We start from the raw sequence: 27332 nt of genomic DNA on the forward strand, positions 1-27332 counted from the left end.
AATTTGTACCAACTGGACAAAAGTTAACCAAGTTTACTATTTGGAAGTGCTGAAAAGGCTGCGTGAAAAAGTTAGACAAAAATGACCTGAACTTTTTGCTTTTTGCCTGAACCTCTTGCATCACAACAATGCAGCAGCTCACATGGCACCATCTATGAGGGAGTTTTTAGCTAGTAAACAAATAACTGTATTGGAACACCTTCCTTACCCACCTGATCTGGCCCCCAATGACTTTTCTTTACCCGAAGATAAAGGAAATGTTAAAAGGAAGACATTTTGATGACATTCAGGACATCAAGGGTAATATGATGACAGCTCTGATGGCCATTCCAGAAAAAGAGTTCCAAAACAGCTTTGAAGAGTGGACTAGGCACTGGCGTCGGTGCATAGCTTCCCAAGGAGAGTACTTTGAAGGTGACCATTGTGATATTCAGCTATGAGGTATACAGCACTTTTTCCAGGATGAGTTCGTGAACTTAACTGTCCGACCTCATATTATAAATATAATGAACTGATATATTGAAATGTTTGGCATAGTCATTACAGATTTTCATGTAACTTATATAATAATGTGATCTGGAATCAAGATTGTTATAATCTTCAATTTCATTACAGACCTTATAAATAAATACATATTAAAGTATCAGAATGGTGGACCTCACAAACAATTATTTTAAACAAAGGAAGAGAGCATTATTACAAACAAAGAAAATTCTACCACTATGGAAGGCAGTGTAGAGGTTCCTCAAAAAATTACGAATAGAATTACCATATGACCCAGCAATCCCTCTCCTGGGTGTCTACCCAAAAAATCTGAAAACATTTATACATAAAGACAAGTGTGCTCCAATGTTCACCACAGCTTTATTTACAGTTGCCAAGACAAGGAAACAACCAAATGTCCTTGGATAGATGAATAGATAAAGAAGTTGTGGTATATATACACAATGGAATGCTATTCGGCAGTAAGAAAAGATGAAATAGGACCATTTGTGACACCATGGATGAATCTTGAGATTATCATGCTAAGCGAAATGAGTAAGACACAAAAAGCAAAGAACCATATGATTTCACTGATATGTGGTATATAAACCAAAAACAACAAAAGAACAAGACAAACAAATGAGAAACAAACACTCATAGACACAGACAATAGTTTAGTGGTTACCAGAGGGTAAGGGGTGGGAGATGAGGGTAAAGGGATCAAATATATGGTGATGGAAGGGGAACTGACTCTGGATGGTGAACACACAACGGGATTTATAGATGATGTAATACAGAATTGTACACCTGAAATCTATGTAACTTTACTAACAATTGTCACCCCAGTAAACTTTAAGTAAAAATAAAAAGGAAAATGGAAAAAAAAGAAGAAAATTCTAAATTATTTCTTAAGGCAATTTTGCATATATAAATACAAAATAATCAGATTAATAAAAAACGGTTTAAACTGCGTTTTATTCTGTAACAGACACTGTGTTTTGTAATACAAAAGTAAAATTTATATCTTGACTAGAGATTCCCTTCATAGGTTAAAAGCACTTAAAGTATTAGGTATTTAGTACAGAAATATATAATTCAGTGAACAAAGATTTATCTGCACTAGTTATCTAATGCAAGTAAGAAGTTACCACAAACTTAGTGACTTTAATCAACACATATTTATTATCTCATAATTTTTGTGTCAGAGTCTGGGCATAGTTGGTCAGGAGTCTGGTATACTTGGGTTCTCTGACTCAGAGCCTCAGGGAGATGCTCCAGGAGGCTGGAGCAAGGGTCCTCTGCAGAGCTGCAATCAAGGTGTCAGCTGGAGTTGGGTTCTCATCAGAGGCTTGACTAGGGATGTACCTACTTCTAGCTCCCTCACGTTGGTGGCGGAATTTATTTTCTTGCAGCTACAGAACTGAAGGCCTTTGTTTCTTATGAATGGCTAGATGTTGCCCTCCGTTCCTAGGATGCCATCAGCTCCACCTACTTCTTCAAGGCCATCGGGGAGAGTCTTTAGAGCAAGTCTTTTGGCAAGACAGAGACTTGAAACATACTCTTGGAAGTGACATACTGTCACCTTTACCATATAATGTAACATAATCATAGAATTGATATCCCACCATCTTTGTCATATTTTCTGGTTTAAAAGCAAGTCAAAGGTCCTACCAACACTCAAAGGGAATGATAAAATAGTGTGAATACCAGAAGTCAGAGATCATTGGTAGTCACTTTAGGGTCTTTCCACCGTAATAGTTTGGTTGTATGTAAAATTTTAAATTATAATATGTAACAGTATATTTATTCTAGATATGAACATGTACTAATCTAATTCACATAACAAATATTTTGAGAAGTTAAATTACATGATCACAAACTCAGATTATAAGAGGTAAAGAGAATATGAAGGGAAAAGTGTACATATAAATAATGCTTTAAACAAATTAATATTGCACTATAAATTACATTCATATTTCTGATACACAAACTAAGTAATGTTTTTCACATTCAGAATCCTTCTGTATAAAGATTAGATACAAACATTAAAAGCCTTCAGAAGTCTTCTACATAGCTAAATTTAAAACATAACTTCAAAGTATTTCTGTGTCTAAGCAAAGAGATAATTATTCTCTATTCCCACTAAGCAAATTAAGCAAACAACCTGACATTTTTAGAAACAGATTTAGGCTGAAATATTTAGTAGGGACTTTGAAAAGGTAAATGTTGTCATTACATGTCACCTAAATAATCTACCATTTATGTGAATGATCACATTACATTATAAATACCACTTTTTAAAAACAAAATATAAAATAACTTCACATTTCTGACTGTTAAAACACAGCATATCATTTTGTTTCTATTGATTTAAATATTTAAATATATATATACATATATAAATATATATATACATATTTACACACACATACACACACACACACTCATCATGAGATACAATTTTTCTACTCAAAAACTAGAAAAGGAAGAAGGACATCTAATTGCTACAATTTTGAAATATCATGACACAATTTAAAACAGTTGAGAATCTGATAAGTACATTCACATTTTTCATGAGAAATTCTGAAAATTACACACAAGATAAAATATACTTGCTTTTGCTTTGTTCTTCCCCTAAACAAACTCATAAAAATCAGAGCATACAATATGAACAAAAATATATAAAGGAGTACACAGTATCAATAATGATACCTACTTCAAAGACAATTATTTAAAAAACATAAAATTCAGACATGAAGGTATGGTAGTAAATCCTCAAATAGTACAGGAGGCACAGGTTCTAAAGTTATAAGGCTGTTTATGGATTTCAGAGTCCAGTCATGGTAAGTAGAACTAAGTAAGGTGAAGACAACTAAAAAAGGTAGATTTTTATTTTTAATGTTTTAAGAGCATTGGAGAGAAAGAGAGTTACCAAGAAAGGTAGAACACTAGGTTGTTGAATCATTTGGGGGATCCCTTTGTCTCTGATTATAGATGGGAACAGTATTTCACAGGAAAAATGATTGGAGTCTAAGTCCACCCACGGTTGGTGAGCTAATTCCCAAAGGGTAATCTTCGGAGTAAGGGCATAGAAAAGCCTTTCAGAGTCTGCAGATCTACTTTGAACCACTCCTATCCCTGAAAATGCTTAAAGTACTACTGCCCTCAGGCACACAGGAAAATTAAATTCTCTTTGGAGAAAGGTCTCAAACTATCTATAAATATTTTACAAATATGATATCCAGTATAAAAGAAAAACTATTCAACCCTGGAAACCAATAAGAAAACAAGAACAGGAAGCAGCAGAAACAAAAGATGAAAATAGTTATGGGAATTCAAATATTATCTAGAAAAAGACACAGGCTTTAAAATAACTACCTTTATTATATGGGAGGAGATAATAGGCAGAATTAAAAATTTGCATAAAAGATTGGAAACTATAGGGCCGGCCGGTGGCTCAGGCGGTTGGAGCTCCGTGCTCCTAACTCCGAAGGCTGCTGGTTCGATTCCCACATGGGCCAGTGGGCTCTCAACCACAAGGTTGCCAGTTCAGCTCCTCGAGTCCCACAAGGGATGGTGGGCTCTGCCCCCTGCAACTAAGATTGAACAGGGCACCTTGAGCTGAGCTGCCGCTGAGCTCCGGGATGGCTCAGGTGGTTGGAGCACATCCTCTCAACCACAAGGTTGCCGGTTCAACTCCCACAAGGGATGGTGGGCTGCGCCCCCTGCAACTAGCAACGGCAAATGGACCTGGAGCAGAGCTGCGCCCTCCACAACTAAGACTGAAAGGACAACTTGAAGCTGAACGGCACCCTCCACAACTAAAATTGAAAGGACAACAACTTGACTTGGAAAGAAGTCCTGGAAGTACACACTGTTCCCCAATAAAGTCCTGTTCCCCTTCCCCGATAAAAATCTTTAAAAACAAACAACAACAAAAATTGGAAACTATAAAAGACTATAATAGATAAAGTTGACAATTTAGTCTAAAAAAATTGGACATTGAAACAACAAAATGAAAATGCAACAACCAAAACTAGAAACTGAATGGATGAAATTAACAACAAATTAGAAACCACAGAAGAGTGAACTGAAAAATGGATCAGGAAAGAGTGGAAAACATGTAAAAGACATAAAAGATACAGTATTTTGGAGTCCAAAAGAAGAATACAGAAAGAGTGGAGAAGAAGTAACATTTGAAGGGTACTGGCAGAACTTTCTGAAATTCCCAGCATGGTAAATGAAAAAACAATAGTAGTAACCAAGCACATCATAGTAAAACTGGTAAAACAAAAAGAAAAACAAATTTAAAGCCAAAGAATAAAATAGACATAAGAAGAAATTAAAAATCTGAATAGTTTACATCTTTTAAAGAAATTGAATATTTTAAATCTTATTTTAAAGAAATAATTAAAATATTTCTACAAAGAAAAATTTAGGACCAACTGGCCACCCTGGTGATACTACCTAATAATGGGGGAACAAACCCCCCCAAAGGCACTGACCATATGGGAAAGACTGATATATTGGTTATATTAAAATTAAGAACTTCTCTTTATCAAAGACATAAAAATAGTGTAAAAACCCAAACCACAAAGTGGTATTTACCACACATATCACCAATACAAGACATGCATCCAGAATGTATAAAACAGTATTAATGACTGAGAAAAAGAGAAAAACACACTTGAAAGAGCACTATTTGTTAAAAGAGTAAATTCAATTAATGATTAAACATATGAAACTTTTAAAGATTCAACCTTTAAAAACTAAAGAATTCCTTTAGTTCTTAAGAAAATGTAAATTCAAATTGCAACGAATCAATTGCACACCCATCTGATTCCTTAAACTTAAAATGTCTTACTAACACCAAGTATTGTCAAGAGTATAGAGCATTAAGAAAACTCATATGGCCCTAGAAGTAGCATAATTTGATATAACAATTTTACAAAAGAGTTAATCCTCTAAAATTAAAAATATGGATATCCAATACATACCCATCAACAATGTATGCACTTGTGAACCAGGATACATATATGAGGATACTCATAAGCTCATTAGTTGTAATGTAAAAAAAATAAAATAAAACTACGATTGTCAAGTAGGAGAATAAGAGAATGAGTAATTGCAGTGTGATATAATCATACAAAGCACTGAAAAGGATCAAATTACAACTACATAGATCCAACAATCTGGATGAATACCAAAACACTATGTTGAATGAAAGACACTCGACACAAAAGAATATAGCCATAGACACTACACATCTATTAGAATGATCCAAATCCAGAACAAACACTAAATGCTGCCAAGTATGTGGAATGTGGAGCAACAAGAATTCTAAGTCATTGCTGGTAGAAATGTAAAATGGTAGAGCCTTTTTCAAAGACATTTTGGCAGTCTCTTATAAAACTAAATATACTGTTAACATATGATCCAGCAATTACACTCCTTTGTGTTGACCCATAGGAGATGAAAAATTAAGTCCATACAAAAGCCTGCACGTGTTAATTGCAGCTTTATAGCAGTTTTATTCATAATTGGTAAAAATTGGAAGATACCAAGATGTCCTTTAGGACGTGAATAGATAAACTGGCACATCCAGACAATGGGATATTATCCAGCAGTAAAAAGAAATGAGCAATCAAGTCATGAAAAGACATGAAAGAAACTTAAATGCATATTACTAAGTGAAAGAAGCCAATCTGAGAAGGCTATGTACTGTATGATTTCAACTATATGACATTCTGGAAAAGGCAAAACTATGGGGACAGTAAGAAAAACAGTGGTTGCCAGGAGTTAGGGGAGAGGGAAGGACAAATCAGAGAAGCACAGAGAATTTTTAGGGCAGTGAAACTACTCTGTATGATACTATAATGGTAGATACACATCATTACACATTTGTCAAATCCCACAGAATGTACAACAGTAAGAGTGAACCCTAAAATAAACTACGGACTCTGGGGTCATCAATTGTAACAATGTACCAGTCTGTGGTGATGGGGGAAGCTATGCATGTGTGGGGGGAAGGGGTATATGGGAAATTTCTGTACCTTCTTCTCAATATTGCTGTGAACCTAAAACTGCTCTTAAAAAATCAAGTCTATGGAAAAAAAAAAAATCCAGTTTTACAAAACAAGTCATTGAAAAGATAAAAAAATAACAATTTGATGTCTTTAAAATTAAAAAATAATTACTGGATCAAAATAAAATATTAATTGAAATTACTGATAATTTAGAAAATATTTCACATTGAAAACTACAAACTGAATAGCGATTAATCTGAAGTTCAGCACAGTTATAGCACAGTTATAGTACAATCAAGCTCTACATTGTGTAATGTTTCTCCTAGGGGGAAAATACAGTATTAAGAAGTTTTGCTACACACAAAAAATTTCATTTTAATTAAGTAATCACTAAATATTTTACATTAGAATTTGGAAATTAAGAGGATAACATATAGTTCATAAACACTATTCATACATTTTCTGACAAATTCTCATTAAGAGAAATGATATATATATTTTTTCATCTGGACATAGTGCTTCAATTGTTGCCAATTATTCTCAATAAGGAAATGATATGTAAACAATAGGTAAAGAGCACTGGCTGTTTAGTTAAAGAAACCTAGGTGGAAATCCTCCTCCAACACTAATTAGATTGTGGAACTTGGACAAATTAACTTTCGTAGGTCTCAATTTCCTTTACAGCAAAATAGGGATAATAATATTACCTACTTTATGGAATTGTTGTAAGAATTAAATACAAGTCCTCAACCCAGAGACAGGCCGTTTAGTAGCGTTCCAGATGTTAACTACGATATCAATGACGTTGACAGTAATGAAGAAGAAGAAGAACATTAATAAAAATAGGGGATATTATATTTGCATCTGCAAATGTCAGAGCAAGACACAAAAATTATTTGAGAAAGAGATTGCACTGAATTATTTTCAATGATCTATCTTTTTTTCCCTAGAAGGAAGATTGCTGAATTCTATAACGTAGCCACTGCACGGGGGCACCCAGAAATGAATCAAACTGACGGAACAGTGTAGAGCAGTAGTTCATCTTCTAACATCTTAGAAGTTTGATAAAGCATCCACATATGTACCAGATGTATTTCTATATTACAATGTTGAAATTTCCTGTAATTTATTTCTTCACAGAAGGTTAAGTTGGACATATTAGGAAATATTTATTTCATCCTCTGCTATTTGAAGATAATCTTTAATAGTAAATATAGAAGACTGGCCAAAATCAGTTGAAAGTTTAAAGAGTATTCTCTTTCTTTGGTATATTAAGTCTGTTTCTTTTTGTGATTATTTCCAACGTATAACTACTACATCCTACACCTTAACTCCACACTGTTCCTTGTGTTGCACTTACTTTGTACCAACAATCCCAATAATTCTATATGTGTTATGTGACCTATTCTGACCATCTGGAGTTAAAACCACTTAACTTTGTTTTGCCAGATGTTAATGTAATATAATAATCAAATTGGAGATCAAGGACTATGCTAAAGTCTCCTAAGAGACAGCCTTCAATGAGAATAGCTCCTAATAAAAGAGATACAAACGTTTGCCAAGGTTTTAAGAGATGAACGGGGATCAAAAAATAATTTAACTCTAAACACTCCATAGGCAGTTGACTAACCTAACCCCAGAAGTCACACTTAATGAATAGGTCATTTAAGGTTATTTAAATGAAAGAACAATAATCAAGAATGTCAAGGTAGGTGCCCCAGGAATAGTAATTCCTCCTGAAAGGGTATGCTAACTCCTGCAACAAACAACCTCAAAGTCTCATTAGTTTTACACACTAAAAGATTGTTGGTAGCTTAAGGCACAGCCCAGTGCAGAGGGTGGAACTGGGGAAGGGGTCTTGCTCCATGCAGTATTCCAGGACCTGGGCTGTCCAGAGCTCTGCAATCTTTTAGGTCCTCATCTCCCTCGCCACTGAACTGTTGAATGGGGAAAGAGAGAGCGTATGGCATAGAAATGTTTTATGAGCCAGGCCTACAGTGGTGGACATTACTTATACCTATTGGTCAGAACCCAGTTACGTGACCTCCAACCTGTAATAGACACTGGAGAAACATAGCCTAACTGTGTTTAGAAAGTTTTCACAATTGACAACTAAATGAAATTCAATCTAGTACAGTTCTGGGGGGAAAGACCGATGGCTTAGAAAGACTGATGGCAGAGCTAATATATTGAGAAGTGCATTCCTAAAAATCCAAGAATATATTATATCTAGCAAGGAAGACATATTGCAAAAGAACTCAAGCTTTTACTTGGCATGGGAAGTTTTTTTGCTCAAGTTAGACTTCTTACCAGAAGAGAACCTTCCTAAAGAACAGGAGTTGCACACTACCAAATCTGGTTTCCTATTGGGCAAGCTTAAATTGAATTACTAACATGCTTTCTGAACTGGTATTTTGAGATTTACGGCTTTTGCTACTGTCTTATGGCCTCTCAGTGAATGTTTTCAGAATAAAGCAAGCATAGGAGTTCTTCAAGTATCTTACTTCTCAGATATCAAGGCTGCTTGGCTCATTGGCACACATAAACCATTAGCCCTGTCTGCAGTTGCAACTGCAGTGGGCAAAAACAACCTAGAAAAGCATAACAATATTTAGTGTTAGTATTTGAAGACTATATTCGCCAGCTGCTTATCCAAAAGTGTTTATGAAGCTGATAATCTATATGCAAATTAGATGCAGTACAAAAGGCAAGTTGTATAGCAAATGATTCCTCTGTCTTCTTTGTATATCCATTTAATGGAGATTAAGGCACACAGATCAGAGAGGTACTGTTTTCCCCCATTCATTCCCAATATAGAAGACAAAAAAAAAAAAAAAAAGGACAGGAATAATTGGGAAAAACAAATATCCTAAGATACATTCCTTTATATTTGTTTTATAAAGCCCCTGCTATGTGCCAAAAGCTAGACTAGAAAAGGTGGTACAAGTTTGATCTTCCTAAAATGAAAAAGTTCTTGGCATCATCCTCTTCCTTTTACCCCATCAAAAAAAAAAAAAAAAAAAAAAAGACCAGACATAACAAAATAGATTAAAATGGGTAATCACCTTAGATATTGCTGACCTAAAGGTGAACTAGGGAGGAAAAATGCCCCGGAAGATCCTCCAAAGGCAATATTTCTCAAAGTGCATCAAGTACTGTCATTTCACAGTCATTTCAAATGCTTGTAGGAAAGCAAAATTTTGGTCCCCATCCTAGCGTTTCAGTCACTATATTCCAGGAGATTCTTCTTCACGCTAATTTTGAGAACGAGTGTCTGAAGCCTAACATACATAGCTTTGAAAAAGTTGGGGTCAGTAAAGATGAAAGGTATAAGGAAGATAAAAAGGAATTCAATTATGAATCAATTTCCTAAACTTACAAGATCCTGCTTAGTAATAGTGCCATGTACCTCAGGCAATTATATTTGTAATTCCAAATGCTTTTGAGAAATTTTATCTTCAATTTACCGTGGATAAAAAGTAAAGCATGATTATGGATCAATTCATCCATTGTGGTTAATGTACCAACATAATATCTAACAATACCATCTATCTACTCTGTTTCCCCGAAAATAAGACATAACCGGAAAAGCAGCCCTAGCATGATTTTTCAAGGATGACATTCCCTAAACATAAGCCCTAACGTGTCTTTTGGAGCAAAAATTAATATAAGACTTGGTCTTATTTTTGAGGAAACACAGTATCTACACACACACACACACACAATTTTCTCCAGAAGTCAATACATTGCTGTAAGATCGTAAGCGCCATAAATGAAACAACAAAATGTTTTTTGGCTAGGTAAAGCAAAACGCTAATTGACGAGGTCAGGGGTCCTCACTGGGGATATATGTGTGGATAACAATAGGTTATCTCCATAATCATGGAGTGCTAATGGAACTTGCTGAAAGGGAGACCAAGGTGAGAGACATCCTGAATGCACACGGCAACCCTGCAAAACAAAACAAAAATGATCCAAATACCACACAACTTTTGAATAACATGGCAAATGGACACATTTTTTGGTTCATAATTATTTGAGCCTAGAACGTAATTTCATTTTACATATAACCACAGAGTAGTTTTGCATGTTTATAAGATATATTAAATTTTCAAGGAATGCAACTGTCATGTAAATTGAAAATAGACCATATATAATTGTGTTCAGAATTTTACAAATGTGTTCATCACTTCAGAAAACCTCATCACCGATAGCTATCCTTTTCGTGGTATATACAACACGCATCTCTAAATTCGCCATGTGTTTAGAGAATATTTGAGACTCATTTTAAGAGACTAAGAACCAAATATTATTAGTATCCACTTACGAATAGACTGGATTTCATGAATAAGTGATTAAAATTGTTATATGATTCATATCCTATGCATTTTTTAAAAACTTGTAGCACTATGATATAAAATCTATGTGGTAGAAATTATATATTAAAATTTATTTGTGGGTTCCCAATTATTTTTCAACAGGATATTCTGACAATGTTCCCAGAAGCCTACAACACAACTCTACTGGCTCTTGTATTACGAGATCTTTCTCTATTCTACCTCTCTTTCCTTGTGTCTAAGAAATGATATAGTTTCCAAGGTCTTTTAAAGTAACAGAAACTGCATATGCCTCGCTATGTGATGGGGTTTAAGACAGAAAACATATGTTGTGATATTTCATCATATTCCTGTTTGGTATTTAACCTAGGGAAATTATTTTGGAACCAATTTACAAATAAGATCCAGCTCATATTTGAGAATATAATACTACTTCATTTTCTCCATTTTTAACAGTCTGTTATTTGTCTTGGCATGAGATGTCTCATTTCTGATTTACTACCTTGACTGGGTCCAAAGTGAATCGGAGGAGTTTCAGAGATTTTCTTCCACTTCTTCCTACCTTAAGGACTCTTTTACCACAGATTAGACAGCCAATCTGAGGGGTCTGCCAGCTGCTACATGTATCCATTCCAATTATGCATTTAGGGGCAGGGAAAATGACCACAGAGTGAGCTTGCACACCCAATGTACTCAATTAAACAGATTTGGACCAAAGCTCCATTTACTACCTGGTCTCCATTAAGCTCCCATTCTGACAAAGCGGCTATGACTCTTCATCTTTATATGCTGGTAGCACTTCCTAATTTAAGATAATTAATTATGAAAATCCATAAAGTTTTAGAAGGTGCTATTCCACCTCCAGTGAGAACCACTGACCTAATAAATTGATGTTTTTCTTTTGTCCAGCCAAAATACTTTGAGCTTCACATTTACTGTGTACAAGACATAAGAACATTTTATTGACCTGTTGGAATTCAAGTATTTTCTGGTAATTAGATTAGACAAGGTCTAATCAAGAATCGATCCAGAAACATGTTTTTCAATTGTGTTTGTTTTTTAATTCACATACAGGAAATGTTATGACAAAATTTCTCAATGGTGTCTTCTGAAATATTAATATGACTCCTTAATGTATGTAGTAACAATACACAAATTTTTAAGTGAATAAATTAATGTTAAATGAATGTTATTTTAGTGATCAATATCAGTCAAATATCTTATCCAAAAGCCCTTCAAAAGTCTGTACATTGCCTTTCCCAGTAACTAATTATCTACTAAATGGCTTGAGGTACCATTGGAGAAAGAGTGGATGAATATTTACTGTGTATATTGATGAGATGTAATGGGTATTATCTTAAAGATACCAAACCTCTACTGTAATGGGTAGGGTTTGGGGACCAAATTCAGAAAGAGTTAAGAGTCACAATTTTCCACTGGCTGGGGTAGCTGACATAAACCTTCTGCTTATTGGTTCATGATTTTTTTTTTCTGGTGACGTAAGTCAAAGTTGGCTGCCAATTCAGCTCATCCCTCAGAACTCACATAGATAATACCACACACCCTTGCTAACCAACACCCCCTGTTGGCTTTGCTGACTATTAAGGCAATGATATCTACATTTAAGAATTAAATGCCACTCACTCCCTGGCTTCTACGGTACTGGAATCCTGATATACTCATTGACACTAGGAAGCCCAGCTCACCGGCAACATTTTCAACTGTCCACTGGCCTACAGATAATAGCCTCCACTGAGTTTCACAGGCTCCAGCGGTCCCCTTACTATTGTATTCCTTATTGTCTTTAGGGAAGGAAGTGTTCTGGAAGACCTTCAAGAAAACATGGTTAGTTAATAGGCTGTCTGACATGATGAAGTACGTGTGTTCCAATACAGCCAACTTTCCGAGGTGTTCGACCTCACTGCTCAAAACTTCCCCAAAACAGTCCCAGCAGCTCCCCACCTTATTTACTCGAGGCAATCATCATGCCTACACTTTAAAGAGCCATCAGCAACTCCACGGGTACTCTCTAAGACAGGACATCCTAAATCACAGGGGAGCCATATCAATGAAGTCTCCCTTATCCAGTCTTACATTTTATGCCCGCTGATCCAACTCGCTCATGGCCACTCTGACATGTGCACCACTGATTACTGCCTCTGCACATCTGGCAGGCCCTGTAACTCCCCCAGTGAAGAAGTGACCTCTTCCTATAGCAGAAATTGTGAGTTCCCACCCACACTGTGCTGAGACCTGATAGTTCTTACTGATCTAAAGACAATGAGGACAAGCAGGGGACGCTCTGGCGGAGGACAAACACGTTGTTACGAAACATAACCCTCATGTGAAATCTTCACATTGTCTCCACGGAAAGGGAAGCTGCTCTACTCTAGCAAACGACAGAGGACCACTTCTTCCAGCCTGGAGTGTTCAAGGAAATCTAGGATTCAGGGTTCCAAGGTCACTCATAAGTGTCGCCTTTGTAGGCCTCAAAGTCCCACTCCTCATTAGGCAGTGACTCTGGCATGGGCAAAATGTCACAGCTGAGCCTTCCGTTTCCTTTGCAGGCAGCCAACCTTACGATTAAATCCTGCACATAATTTTCAACATACTCTGCTCTCTGGCTGCAGAAAATGAGGGTCTTTAAATGCTGTCACGAAGGCCTTCTGATGTTCAATAGTGTGCCCCAAGTGGATGGAAGGTTCCTTCTTTAAGGCTTTATGGCAGTTAACGAAAACCAGCCAAGCTCACAATGATAATTACCATCTCCCCATAATTTCAAGTACTAAAGTTGCTGCATAAACTAGCATTTGTCCTTCAACCTATACTTGATCCTATCAAACTCGGTTAATAGTCTCAATAATCATTACACTACAGCACACCAGGATATCACTACCCTCACTTACAATCAGCACTGTGGTGCTTCCTGCCATCTGATAAGCCACCCCATAATAAAATCCGGTGCTGCAGGTCTGTTATCTTGAGCCACTTCCAGTAGCATCTGCCTTAGTTGGAATTACCTCAATAGCAGATGCTGAGATAAGCACTTGGATGTGGGTACTTGCCAAGGGCAGTTATCTCAGGAAGTACGACTGACAAAGTGGGAAATGTAGAACCAATTCCCACTTGTCACTGGTTAAGTGTTAACCATACTGGCATTAACTGTCTGACACTTACTTCCTGGTTGCACCTGGGTGGAAATGAGTAGCTTCAGAACTAAATGAGGAACAAAGATTCTCATGCTTTATGTGGATACTGGGAAGTACAGGGACTGTCCACTATAGCTTTGGTGGAACCATGAGAGCCAAGGGAGTTGGCAAAATGCATTCTAAGTATCTGCCCCAACCTTTCATTAAACAAACTTCTTTCACCTATTTTTATCCTATTCCCTTGATTTCGCATTGAGGATCCCTCAGTTTCTAATACAAGAGTTGTTAGAGGTTAAAAGAAAATAAATACTACTGACCTCTTTGCTCTATTCTTTGAAAATGAATGTGATTGAGTGACAGTTTATTTCACAGAATGCAACTATGTGTTACCTTCACATTGTAAATTTTACAAAAATAGGTTGTGTTTTCTTTAAAGTCCACATGTTGCTCCTGAAAAGTAAACAATTTTCATAGAGAACACCACTTTACTCTCTACATATTTATATTAGAGGTCATATATTCATTAAATTCGTTTTTTGTTACCAACTCTGAGTTCCAACTGTGTTTTAGGCCAGGGACAGAATGAGAACTATCATTACCTTGGCAAGATGAGTAATTTGGTGCCTCTTTAAAAGAATATTTTGATCTCATTATCAAAGCTCCACCCACTGTGTCTGCCATTTCTCCCCCTAACCCCAGCTTATACCAAAAGAAACACATTCTTAAAATTTTCTCCAATTTTTCCATGAGCAACTGGTGGGGTTTGTGGAAAAAAAAAATTCTGAATAGAGTATGGACTCCAGCATTCCTGTGGCCCAGGAGCTTCACACTCTCCTGGCAGTGCACACTTCAGCATCAATTTATTAACCACCTCGGCTGATCTTCTAAGTTTCCAGGAGGTTTCACTCCAGGTAAGCCAACGGACATGGCCCATCTCCCCTTGAAAGTTCTTGTTTCTCTTTAGCTTTTTGGCCATTTGGTTACCCTGTTATCTCGACTGTCCAATGGCTTCAAGAAAACTAATGAATTTGCAGTTTGCCCAACTTTTATTTCTTTCATTGTAAAGGTGGGAGTGATGCTCTTTCTAGCTCTCTATGAGGTGTGATCAACAAATACAGTAGATGTTTAAATTAAAAAAAATATTACAGTAAAAGACACATTGCCACTAATCTCCCTCAAAGTACTTGCCCTCGCTTCAAGCACACTCATCCCATCATTCTTGTCACTTTCTGAAGCAGTTCTGGAAGTCCTCTTTCATGAGTGTCTTTAGTTGCGCTGTCATGGCTGCCTCAATGTCCTGAAATGATTCAAAATGTTTACCTTTCATAGTTATTTTGAATTTGTGGAAGAGCCAGAAGTCACACGGTTCCAGATCCAGTGAATAAGGTGGATGAGAACACACCGTAATGTATTTATTTGACAGAAACTGCCATACGAGAAGCAAAGTGTGACACGGAGCCTTCTCATTGTGATCAATACATATGGTGAATGCTGCTGCCAAGTGCCACCCAACGGAAAGGCAGAGCTCTTCAATGTGGGAAGTGATGCATGGAAGCTTAGTAACAGTGTGTGACAAGTTTCAACTTGTTCGGTGCAGTCATTGGGTGTGAGCTACGGTTGAGAGAAGGTATGTTTTGAAGTGTGAATCATCCTCCATCATGAAAATGCTCTGTGTCACACATCGCTTCTGGTATGGCAATTTCTGTCAAATAAAAACAGTACGGTGTGTCTTCATCCACCTTATTCACGGGATCTGGACCATGTGACTTCTGGCCCTTCCACAAAGTCAAAATGATTCAGGACATCAAGGCAGCCAGGACAGCGCAACTAAAGACACAAAAGAGGACTTCCAGAACTGCTTCAGAAAGTGGCAAGGATGATGGTATAAGTGTGTTCAAAACGAGGGGGATTAATGGCAATGTGCCTTTTACTGTAACACATTTTTTTAATTTAAACATTCACTGTATTATTTGATCACACCTTGTACATCCTTGAGAAAACACTGGAAATGCTGTGACCTTGTTCATTTTCACTTTTTTTTGCTTTACTGTTTACTATATTCTCAACCCAGAACAATTTACCTCTTCATTCAAGTTCCAGCTCAAATATTCCCTGCTCAAACTTCCCTTATCCCACCCAGATAAGTTATTCACTCCCTTTTCAGTCCTCTTTCGATATTCTCTTCATTCCATTCCATTAAATAAATTTACTGAACACTGACATTGCGGTACTGATGCAATGGTCCCCAAAGAATTCACTCTAGTAAAGGATCAAGGCAAGTACACAGCTAATGCAAGGAAAAAAATTAACAAATAGGAAGAGAACCAATTTCAGTTTTGGGAGCTTATGAAAAACATGTAAGAATATGTGATGTCCAAATTATACTTAAAGCCAAACAGAAATTATCCTGGGAAGAGGGAAGGGTTAATAAGCATCTCAAATTAGTACATTATTATATATTTTGGCTATGTCTCCACTGCTAGCCTGAAAGATACTCTAAGCAATAACCATGTGTTATTTATCTTCATTAATAATACCAAGCACTCATTTCGTCACTATGTACTGATTGGACTTTGGTCCTCACAAGAGCATATTTTCCAGTGTAAGCACACCATAGGAAATAACTGCTCTACGAACGATGGCCAGTCTTTCATTGTCCCACACTCGAAAGCTAACTAAATAAAACAAAAAAATAATGAATACAATTCTATCCACAATAACTCTTTACAAATTAGTACTCAATTTTTCCTCAGCTTATAAAAAGTCATAAGTAAGAACTAGGGTGAAATGTACTTTCATCATTCAGAACTATATAATTTATTTTTTGACTATTCCATACACATGCCAAACCCTGCAACTCTGTATATCTAACCTTACAAGCCCATGAGTCAATGAATTAAAATACTGCTCTCTCTCATCTGGAGAAAAAAAATATGTTACTAAGCTACGACACCACATAAGAGATAATTATTATGGATGGCTATATCATTTATGCAGAAATGCAGTACAAATTTAAAATGTCAGTGTTAATAATCATGATGGAATCTCAGAACAAAAATAAAACATCTGTTGCTTGTGTCCAGGAACTGCTACATAACTCATAGTGGGAAGAGGAAAACAAGGAACAGTGCAAAATAAAAATGTAGGGCTCTTGTTAAAAATTTATCAAGAATTTCAAGATGGCAACAGTAGAACATTAAACCAAGTACGATGCCCTTCTAAGCATGAGGCCCTGTGCAAATGTACAAGTCACGTGCCCAAGAAGTTGGCCCTGCTTAGGACAACCAGTATATAGTGATGTGAAATACTGGAGGCATCCTTCTGTCTTAGAGCAAAGGACTCTGATTTAATTGCGTTGGTGTTGAAACCAAAATAGCCTCCCTTAATACCGTGTTTCCCCGAAAATAAAACCTACCCGGACAATCAGCTCTAATGCATCTTTTGGAGCAAAAATTAATATAAGACCCAGTCTTATTTTACTGTAATTTATTATTTAAGACCCAGTCTTATACAATTATATAAGACTGGGTATAATATAATATAATACCAGGTCTTACATTAACTTTTGCTCCAAACTTTAAAGCTGATTGTCCAGCTAGGTCTTATTTTCGGGGAAACAGGGTAGAGGTTTCCCTATAATCTTATGCTTTGATCTCATTTTTAAGTTTAGAGACGATGGAGAAGGAATAAAAACTGGTTCTGCTCACCTTCTCGGAACTTGAAAACTTATGATACCTTAGGCAAAGACATGAATGAACATCGAACTTAAAATGTTTAGGATAATTCCATAGCAACAAATATATTTATTCTAAATAAAAACAAAATGATCATTTTCCGTTGTTAACAGCCTTCTGTGGATGTAATTTTTTATATAATTATAGTTTTGGAGAATACTTTATTAATTTTTATAAATATAATTATTATAGTTGGCATTTATGGTTTGTGTCAAATATAGTATATTTATATCTAATATAAACATAAGTGTTTGCATATATATACAATTCAAAACTATAAAAGCACTTTTAATAATGTATGGTGTAATCAAATAAGAGAAAAGAAAAAAATTAAATAACATTCAACTACTGCTTCTTAAAGTTACTTTTGGGGGGGATAAATCTTGAGAATAACAGCTGAATTATAAAAAGACAAAAACCACTCATAAAACTACTGAGAGTACAGTAAAATAAAAGTAGTTTCATCTGTACTGACATAACAGAGAAAAAGAAGATGCATATAAGAAACGACTTGAAACACTTAACGGACTACAAGTATCAGAAATAATAATGAAAGATTCATAAGAAAGAAAGGCATGAAAACATTGAATTTGGGAAAAAAATATTTAACAAGATATGGAGGAAAATTATAAAGATAACAATGCAGATTTGATGTGTAACATGTTTTCCAGAAAAAATAAGAATGTTTCTTTTTTTAGAGAGAGAGAAAAGACAAACATATTCTTATGGGCTCTGTTTTACAGCTTCCACAAAACTGTCATCTTAAAAGGCTTAGTTTTTTTTATGAGAATTGATAGAATGCAAGCAAACATAGCTTACCAAAATACAGGTTGCTTAACTAGCACAACACTAAGCATAAAAGGGAAAACCTACAAAAATTAGTTGTACAGCACAAATTCAATCCGTATAAGTTCTAAAAGGTCGTTTTTACTCACAATTGGCATTGATCACCTTTTATTCCTTTAGTTGTGCAGAAACATTTTCCTGTGTGCATATGGCAAATATTTGCATGTCCACTGCATGTACAAGCTGTAAGTCAAAACCAAAATGATATTGAATATTCTCCATCACAAACACATACCTTGCATTTTTGGGAAGATTTTATTATCTTATTTTTATACCAAGTATTTTCCACTTGCCAGCCAAATGCTAGGGTTGCTATGTGTTTTTTGAATTAAAGGGAAGTAATTTATTTAAAACTTTTGTGGAACACTTTAAAGTCCTTGAGGTATTCTTAAGTCTGGTATGGATCTTAGAATTTTTCCCATTCCGCTTTGGGCTTCTTTCCACTTCTAATCTGGACATCTGCTTAATGAAATGATTCCCAAAGAGGACAAGAGCTTTGGAGTCAAACAGTTTAGCTTCAAAATGTACATTTATAAATACTTGATATGCGACCTTAGGCAATTTATTTAACCTCTCTAGGCTAGTTTCTTCATCTGCAAAAGGGCAATAATAATATTTAGCTCTCAGGATTTATGTGAGAATTAAATGAGATAATGTATTTTAAAATACCTAACCCATATCGAGCACTTAATAAATTCAGGTATTACTTCTAGCACTATTCCGACAACCAACAATAATAAAAACATAGTGTAAAAAATGCATGTCTGTTTATTTGCTCCCAAAATCGTTCTTTTAAGCTTCTGAGATCGTTTTCAGTTTTGTTTTCCAGACTATTAACTGAAACATGACAGAGTATAATAGTTACACACAGTCGATTTGGTTCCCAGGAACTGGCCTTGTTTTCTTACTTTGAATTCCTTGTTAAATAGCATTCCAATCGTTTAGGACACAAACCTCACACATTATTGTGACCAACATACAATCAACTGGTTGGTTCTAGTTTCTTTTTTCTTTTTTAATTTTTATTAAATTTATTGGGGTCACACTGATTAGTAACATATAGATTTCAAGCGTAAAATTCTACAATCATCTATACGTCACATTGTGTGTTTACCACCCAGAGTCAATTCTCCTTCCATCACCATGTATTTGACCCCCTTCACCCTTTTCTACATGCACAATCTCTCTTGTATCTGTCCCCTCCTTTTCATTATGATAGCCATCCTTCAAGTCCTGTCATTCACGTGTTCTTACTGATACCAGTACAATCACATATCTGATCTTCCCACATTCAGTGTTTCTAGGCTACAACTCATTCTCCAGTCCAGAGACATATTCTAAAGAGACACAGCTGACCATGTCACTAGCCCTTTTAAAAACTTTTAAGGAGAACAATTGTGTTCCTGCACATCACAAGCTAGTTAAACCATTCTATTGATAAAAATGGAATAGTGTGATCTTTTCCTGATTACATACACATATAAAAATGAGCCAATGAGCCATTGATTTTAATCATAATATAAAATATTCTAGAACTCTAATCTCCTTGCTAAATGTTTATGATTATTTGCTTTGAAAAAATAATTAATGTAAAGTAAATACACATACTCCTAAACATACATAAAAAATAAGCTGGTACTAGGTAGATTGTTAAGAACCTGTTTGGTTTTTGTCCTAGAAGAAATTTCCACATAAAAGTGTAAATTTTTCTTCATAAAGAATGTTTAAATAAATCAGCATAATTTTCTTTTAGGTTTGTAGAATTAGCTATGGAAACACAAAATGTGAGAATTACAGAAATGAATTAAAAGGTACAGAAATGCAAGAAATAAAGGACAGTACCATCGAGTAATAAAGGGACATTAAGATACTCATATACTGACACCATATAACTTCATAAACAGGAAATGAATATACCATAATATCTTTTAATATTAACTTGCAGAGTTTCATATTAATACTGTCTTATATTCAGAACTTCACTAAAAATGATGTTCATTAATATTTTAAAACTTGGATGAACCTTTCATTTATCCTGTAAGGCAGAACTGGATAAAAGTTAACATTTGCACAGTTTCTTAAAAGAATTATCATTTTATAGTAGCTTTAATAATTTCTGAGACAAAAAATTGTGTTAAAATACCTTTTAATGTAAGCTCATTTTGAAAGAATTCCCTTGTGGTGCTATACTTCAGGCTAAAATGGCACAAATGTATTTTAAATTCAATTGTTTAAAATTTATACTTCATGAGTGTTCAAATTATTCTGTGGTTGTCAGCATTTGAGGTTATCTTTCTATGCTGAATAAGCACCTACGAAATCTTCATACAGTAGCTGTTGTTTGGCAAATTTTATATGATGATGATGGTGATTTTGTAGCCGAGACATACACGAGAGGGACATTATGTGGTCACATGATATTTCTGTCCCCTATAATAAAAGTTGCAATGTCAAGTTATAACCAAAGCTAAACAACAAGAATAGAAAAAAAATATGATGCTATAAGGGTTATTCGACACTCACCAAATGAGTTGAAGTCAAAGTTTAGTTTAAGTTAAGATGGAAGGTAGAACTTCCTTCCAATTAAACATAGGAAGGACGATGTTGAGGAGTATGTTTAAGGAACGGGCTAACGTCAGCCAACACAGTTGCCCAGTACTCAAAGGTTCAGTGACTATGTCTCTAGCAGTTTCATGAGACTCAGCCCACATGTCTTTTAAAAGACATCTAACAGGAAAAGCAGGATGTGTCTTCTACTACCTCCACTCAAAGGTCACCCTGAAACACCTGACTTAGTTCAGTGCCTAATAGTTTGCGTAGTCTCAGTTCTTCTTGCTCTTGTAATTCCTTCTAGTATGAGAACCAAAAGGATGAAAAGATCTTGAGAAAATGGAGTAAAGAAAATTTAGGGTAACAGAGCATCTGAGAGGAACACTTCACCAAGGAAACAAAGGATTTCAAAAAATTAGTATAGTGAGAGGACAAACTAGCTAAAAATATTATAGAAGCCAGGCTATGAAGCTTTTTTTTAAATTATGTACTTGAAATAGGCATCTCTACGTAATTTAAAAAGGCTTTCTTGGTTTTAATTGTGATTAAATTTATATAAAAATGCTCTTCTGAACAGAATCTTTGACCAAAGCATAACTTCCTGGCTATATCATATACTAAATATCTACATATAATTATTCATTTAGTGGCTGCTCTATGGAATACTTAAGATCTCAGGTTGGCTTTTCTCTGACACAAAGGATAATAATGTAGACTCAGAAAATGCAAATTATTAATTTTGTTCTGTCAAAACAACTAATAAAACCAAGATTTCCGCGTCAAGTGATTTTCATTTATCTGCATCTTTAGATTATTCAGGTCAATGCTCTCAGTTTGAGAGAATTAAACTTCTTACTTTTATATTAAGAAATGCTCAAATGCATTTGGTTATAAACTTTCTGCTTCTATGAACAATCTGCAATACGTGAGAAGAGTTTAAAATGAAAAAAATCTCCCATCCTAGCAGAGAGAAAGAAGTTCATTAGTCTCCCTACTGACTACTCTCTAGTCTCAGAGAATATTCGTGTCCATGCCGAGTATATTTGTTAAAGTATCAAATATTCTGTAAAAGTTGCTATGGACAGATATTCTTAATATGCTACAAAGAAAAACATAAATTTTGCTGATAAGAAACAAAGGTAAAAACAGAATTGTCACTATGCTGAAAGAACTCTTTTTTTTCTTGACAGGAAAATAATGAGTTTCTTTGTCACTATTAAACACCATTAATCTATCTATGTCACTATTGTCTATCTATGTATATATTTGTATTTATATATACATATATATGTATGTATGTATACACATATTTATATATTCTCTCTATATATAGTATATTCTCTCTATATATATAGCTATATAGAGAGAGAATATCTACATATGTAGATAGAATATTTATCTACATAGACATACAGAGAGATATGTAATATAAGGTAAGTATGATATATAGAAATATCAGATAATTATACTACTCAAGAACCAAAAGAAAGAACAAAATGAACTAAAAAACATAAATTAATAAATATAGAGCTAAACTTTACTAAAATCAAGTATGAATAAAATGTTAAAATATTAAGAATTTATTCATAATTATAATTAAACACCTTGTAATTAACCAAAAAGAGTAAGAATTAGATGAAGAAAACTTTACTCATACAAGACTGCAGTTTTTAAAATGTCTGTTTATTCCATTATTTAGAGAGGATTTTTTCCCATAGTACATCTTTTTTTATGAATAATTGAATAAAACATACATGTAAAGATATTAAAATATTTTTAAGAGTAATAACATTATAGCTTAGTTATCTTATATTTAGAAGAAGTTATAATAGAAAACATGCAATTCATAATACTCAGATAAAATTGAAAATCATAAATTGCCCTCAACTCTCAAGGGCTTACCCAGATCCTTCCATCAGAATTAATCCCTTTGTCCGTGATGCTATCATTCAATTTCTTCATCACACTATTGTAACACCCACACAATGTATACAAATTTAAGTCCTAACACAGTAAACTTGCACATAGTTAAGTACTCAATAATTGTAGAATTCAAGGATAAATCCTTCATTACACAGTAGTCTAGTCCACTGAATGTTGAATCAGTGCAGGATACTGAGCTCTTCTTCTACCCAAAGAAATGCTCACTTACTTTCTTTTACTACAATTTATAAGTCAGATTGGAGATAATATGATAAAATACTACTGCCAAAAGTCTTAATCATATACTTTTATTAACATACTTAAGCCCACTGATGTTATAAATAATACTATTTGCAATAATAGTTAGCATTATAAAGTTAACATTTGCTGGAAAGATAGATTATTTCATATGTAAAGTGCCTCATTTAAACCTCACAATAAATTAAATTAGCCTTAGTTTGCAGGTGAGGAAACTGAGACAATAAGAAGTTAAATAATACCCAAGGTGACATTGGAATTGCTAGGATATGGACCCAAGCAGTATGATTCCAAAGCCCAAGCTCTTAACAGTTTTATTCTTTCATAACTACGAAGATTGATGGATGGATGGATAGATGGTTGACTGGATGGATGGATGGCAGCCCCAGGCCAAGTTTTTGTCAGAGAGTCTCATTTTATTAAAATGAGAAATAATTTTAATAAAACACTGAAAAATTCATTGTAATAATAGAATAGGCATAAATATGCCATAGTCTAAAAATAATCTGAGGAAAAATTACAAGCACATTTATATAATATTGACATTAATGTTACATTGGCTTTAGTAGACCAAATTTTAAAAACAGTATCTAAATCTGCAGTACAGGTTTAAAATCTCACTATTCAAATATAAGTCTATTTCCTTCTTTCCCCTAATATCATCATGGGCTCTGGACTTTAATACATGCATCTAATAAAACATAAACTTTTCTCAATAAGGTGAACTGAAAATGAAGAAATAGTAAGAAATTTATACTTTCCATGTTTTATAAATTGATTTTAGCCAATGTTACCTCAAAAATAATTCCCCTGTTGTGACATATTGTTTATTTAGTTGATGGAGAAACTGACCTAAAATGGTTCCCTACCACGTGGAACTGACTTAAGATGGTGGCCCGAGCAAAGAGAGAAGTCCCCAGCCTAAGCCCCAGTCCACTTCCGCATAACCCCCCTCCGAGCCAATCACCAGATGACACCTATCCCTTCCCCAACTCGAAGAAGTCCCAACCCATAAAAACCTGCTCAACACCTTGCTAAGGGCTCAGTCTTTTGGGAAGGATCTCACTGAGCCCGCCGGTGTAATAAATCTGACTCTCCTAACTCTCTGAGTGCCACTTGGGTTCTTTCCAGTCCTGGTATCCGTAACATAGTTAGACAGTTAATGTGGTCTTAAGAAATAAAAATGACTTTCATAGATCACATCACCATAGAGAAATCAGACAGCATAATGTTATCTTGCCAACTTTAGAAAACAAGGAAACTATAAGGAATTATTTAAAGCTTCATAAACTACCAGAGACTATGAAACAGTGAGTAAGATAGGTGTTTATCTTTGATTCCCTTCAATTTTCCATTGCATTGTGCCTCAGCTTGCCACATGTGTAATGTCAGTCACAAAAAGTAATATGGAATAACTAAAATAGTCTTAAACCTAGCAGAGAAGTATCATCCCCAAAGGGGGACATATTTCTAAAAGCACTATGACTGTTGGAATGATAAAACTTACTACCATTCTAATTTAAAACATTTTATAGCTAATTTAGTTATTAAAATGTTGCCTATGCTGGCAAACCATTAAAATAATACTTTAATCATCTACATGATATTGTATTTGGCAATGGATTCTTAGATATATACTAAAAGCACAAACAACAAAAGAAAAAATAGATAAACTGGACATCAGCAAAATGTAAAACTTTTGTATTTCAAAGGACACTATCCAAAAAGTAAAAATTTCTTCCATTCTTATAGAATAAGAGAAAATACTTGCAAATCATGTATCTGATAAGGGCCTCATATCCAAAATATATAAACTCTTAGAATTCAACAACAATCAGTAACAAGACCAAATAACTCAATTAAAAACAGGAAAAGAACTTGAAAAGTCACTTTTCCAAGAAGATATATAAATGGCCAATAAGCACATGAAAAGACACAGGGACTCAAATAAATATTTGCACACCCATGTTCATAGCGACAATATTCATAATAGCCTAAAGGTAGAAGCAACTGAAGTGTCTATCAATGGATAAATAGATAAACAAATTGGTATACATATATATATAAAATGCTGAGTAACACAAGCCAGTCACAAGAGATCATCATGTATTGTATAATTCCACTTGTATGAATATCGGGAGTAAGTAAATTCATAAAGACAGAAAGCAGATTAGCGGTTGCTGGAGAATGGAACAACTGCTTAGTAAGTATGGAGTTTTTCTTTAAGGTGATGAAAATGTTTTGCAACTAGGCAGAGGTGAGGGTTGTGCAGTATAAACAACCTACCTAAAAGATATTTTTGTCCAGTGAAAATTCAGTAGTAAAAAGCTGTGAAAAACAGATGGCTCCAAACCCTTGTTCTTTTTACTTCATAAACATAAAATAACAAAATACTATGACTCCTAATAGGTGGACTCTAAATTCTGTGGGTTCCATTGTGCCCACAGTGGAATATGTGCCCACAGATATCTACTGCATCTTCTGTACACACTGGATACAGCACAAAGCTGTCTGTGGCTTTTGGCTAAGGGCTACCTGGATCCTCCCTGTCCTACTAACATAATTCTGCGAAGAATTAAGGGCAAGGCCTATGAATCAGACATTTCCTTCCCCCTACTACCAGTATGATCTTCAGTATTTTACTTAACTTGTTTGTGTATTTGGGTCTGCATGTAAAAATGGGAATAAGAGTAATATTTCCCGCACAGTTGCTGTGAAGTTGAGATGAAATAATGAATATAAAGCTATGAGTACAGTGGCCTAGAACATAGAAAATAAAAAATATCAGTCAATTCATCTGTATCAGCGCTTCAAACATGTCAGAGAATTCCATACCACAAAACTTCAACTGTTTTCAGTTAGCACCAAACCTGCTACTGTCTGAGCAATTTTGGTGACTCAAAGGCTGAGCTCGTCATCGCCTGTGTTTCTCCACCCGGAGTGCATGTGAATCATTTGAGAAGCCTCAGAAAAGAACCAATGCCCAAGAATCAGCCTATAACCCCAACCTAGATACTGATTTAATTATTTTAGGGAATGGCCCAGACATCCATATTTTTAAAAAGCTCTCCAGGTAGTTTTAATATGCAGATAGTGTTGAAAATTTTATCTAGACCAAGCTCAGGCCCAACTCCCTCTAAAGATTTCTTCATAGCCAACAGCTAAGGCCTTTCTGTGGGTGCTACATAGGAAATCTCAATTTAGAAAAAGTAGATCAAAAACTTAAAGGCTGGACAAAGACCAACATAAAGATAAAGAAGGAGTACTATAAAATTACAATATAAAAGGACAGACTTGAAGGAAATACCAAAAATTCTTTTAAAAGTAGGATAAAGAAGCAGTGTGATAGATAGGGAAACAGAGAAAAGTCGGGTTTAGTGAATGAAAATGTGAAGATCATAGCTAGCATTTAAATGCTCTTTGAATGAGCTTCAATTCCTATTACATGGTGCCACTATAACACATGATCTCTTTTGATCTTTACAACTATCCAATGAAGTATTATCATCTCCCTTTCACATACGAGAAAAAGGAGGCATTAAGAGGTTAATGAGCCAAGGTCCTACATATAAACAATGGCAGCGTTGGGATTTCAGCCCAGGATTAACTCTGAATCTATTCTCTTAAACCTTATGCTATACTACCACCCTATCCAAAAAAAAAAAAAAAAATTACCTGATGTAAGACATGCACAAACCTTTAATAATTCCTTATTTCTAAAGTCAAAACGATAGGTTACTATTATTAAAAAAAAAAAAAAACATCAACAGTGATTACTTTTGAATAGTAAGATTATAGGTAATTTTTAATTTTAATTTATCTGTATTTGATACGTTTCCTATAATAAACATGTATTCATTTTGAAATAAGAAAAAGTAAGATTTTTTAAAGCAAGTATAACACAGAATTTTTAGTTTACATAATCCTTAATACAAATTCCCTTCCAAAAATATTGACACAATGAAAACATTTTATTTAATAAAATATATCGTCCACAACAGGTTTATCTTTCTTGATTTTTCATTT

At 34.8% G+C, this 27332-nt stretch overlaps 1 protein-coding gene across 1 annotated transcript in view; it reads right to left on the reverse strand.

Moving 5' to 3' along the window:
- ATRNL1 (attractin like 1) overlaps positions 1–27332 on the reverse strand; it is a 573257-nt gene that overhangs the window by 395505 nt on the left and 150420 nt on the right. Inside the window, exon 20 of the mRNA XM_033131140.1 lies at positions 18665–18758. Within this exon, the coding sequence (XP_032987031.1) occupies positions 18665–18758 (94 nt within the window). The remainder of the gene's footprint in view (positions 1–18664; positions 18759–27332) is intronic.

The sequence above is a fragment of the Rhinolophus ferrumequinum genome, chromosome 16 (assembly GCF_004115265.2).
Source record: "Rhinolophus ferrumequinum isolate MPI-CBG mRhiFer1 chromosome 16, mRhiFer1_v1.p, whole genome shotgun sequence".
NCBI classification, from domain to species: domain Eukaryota; kingdom Metazoa; phylum Chordata; class Mammalia; order Chiroptera; family Rhinolophidae; genus Rhinolophus; species Rhinolophus ferrumequinum.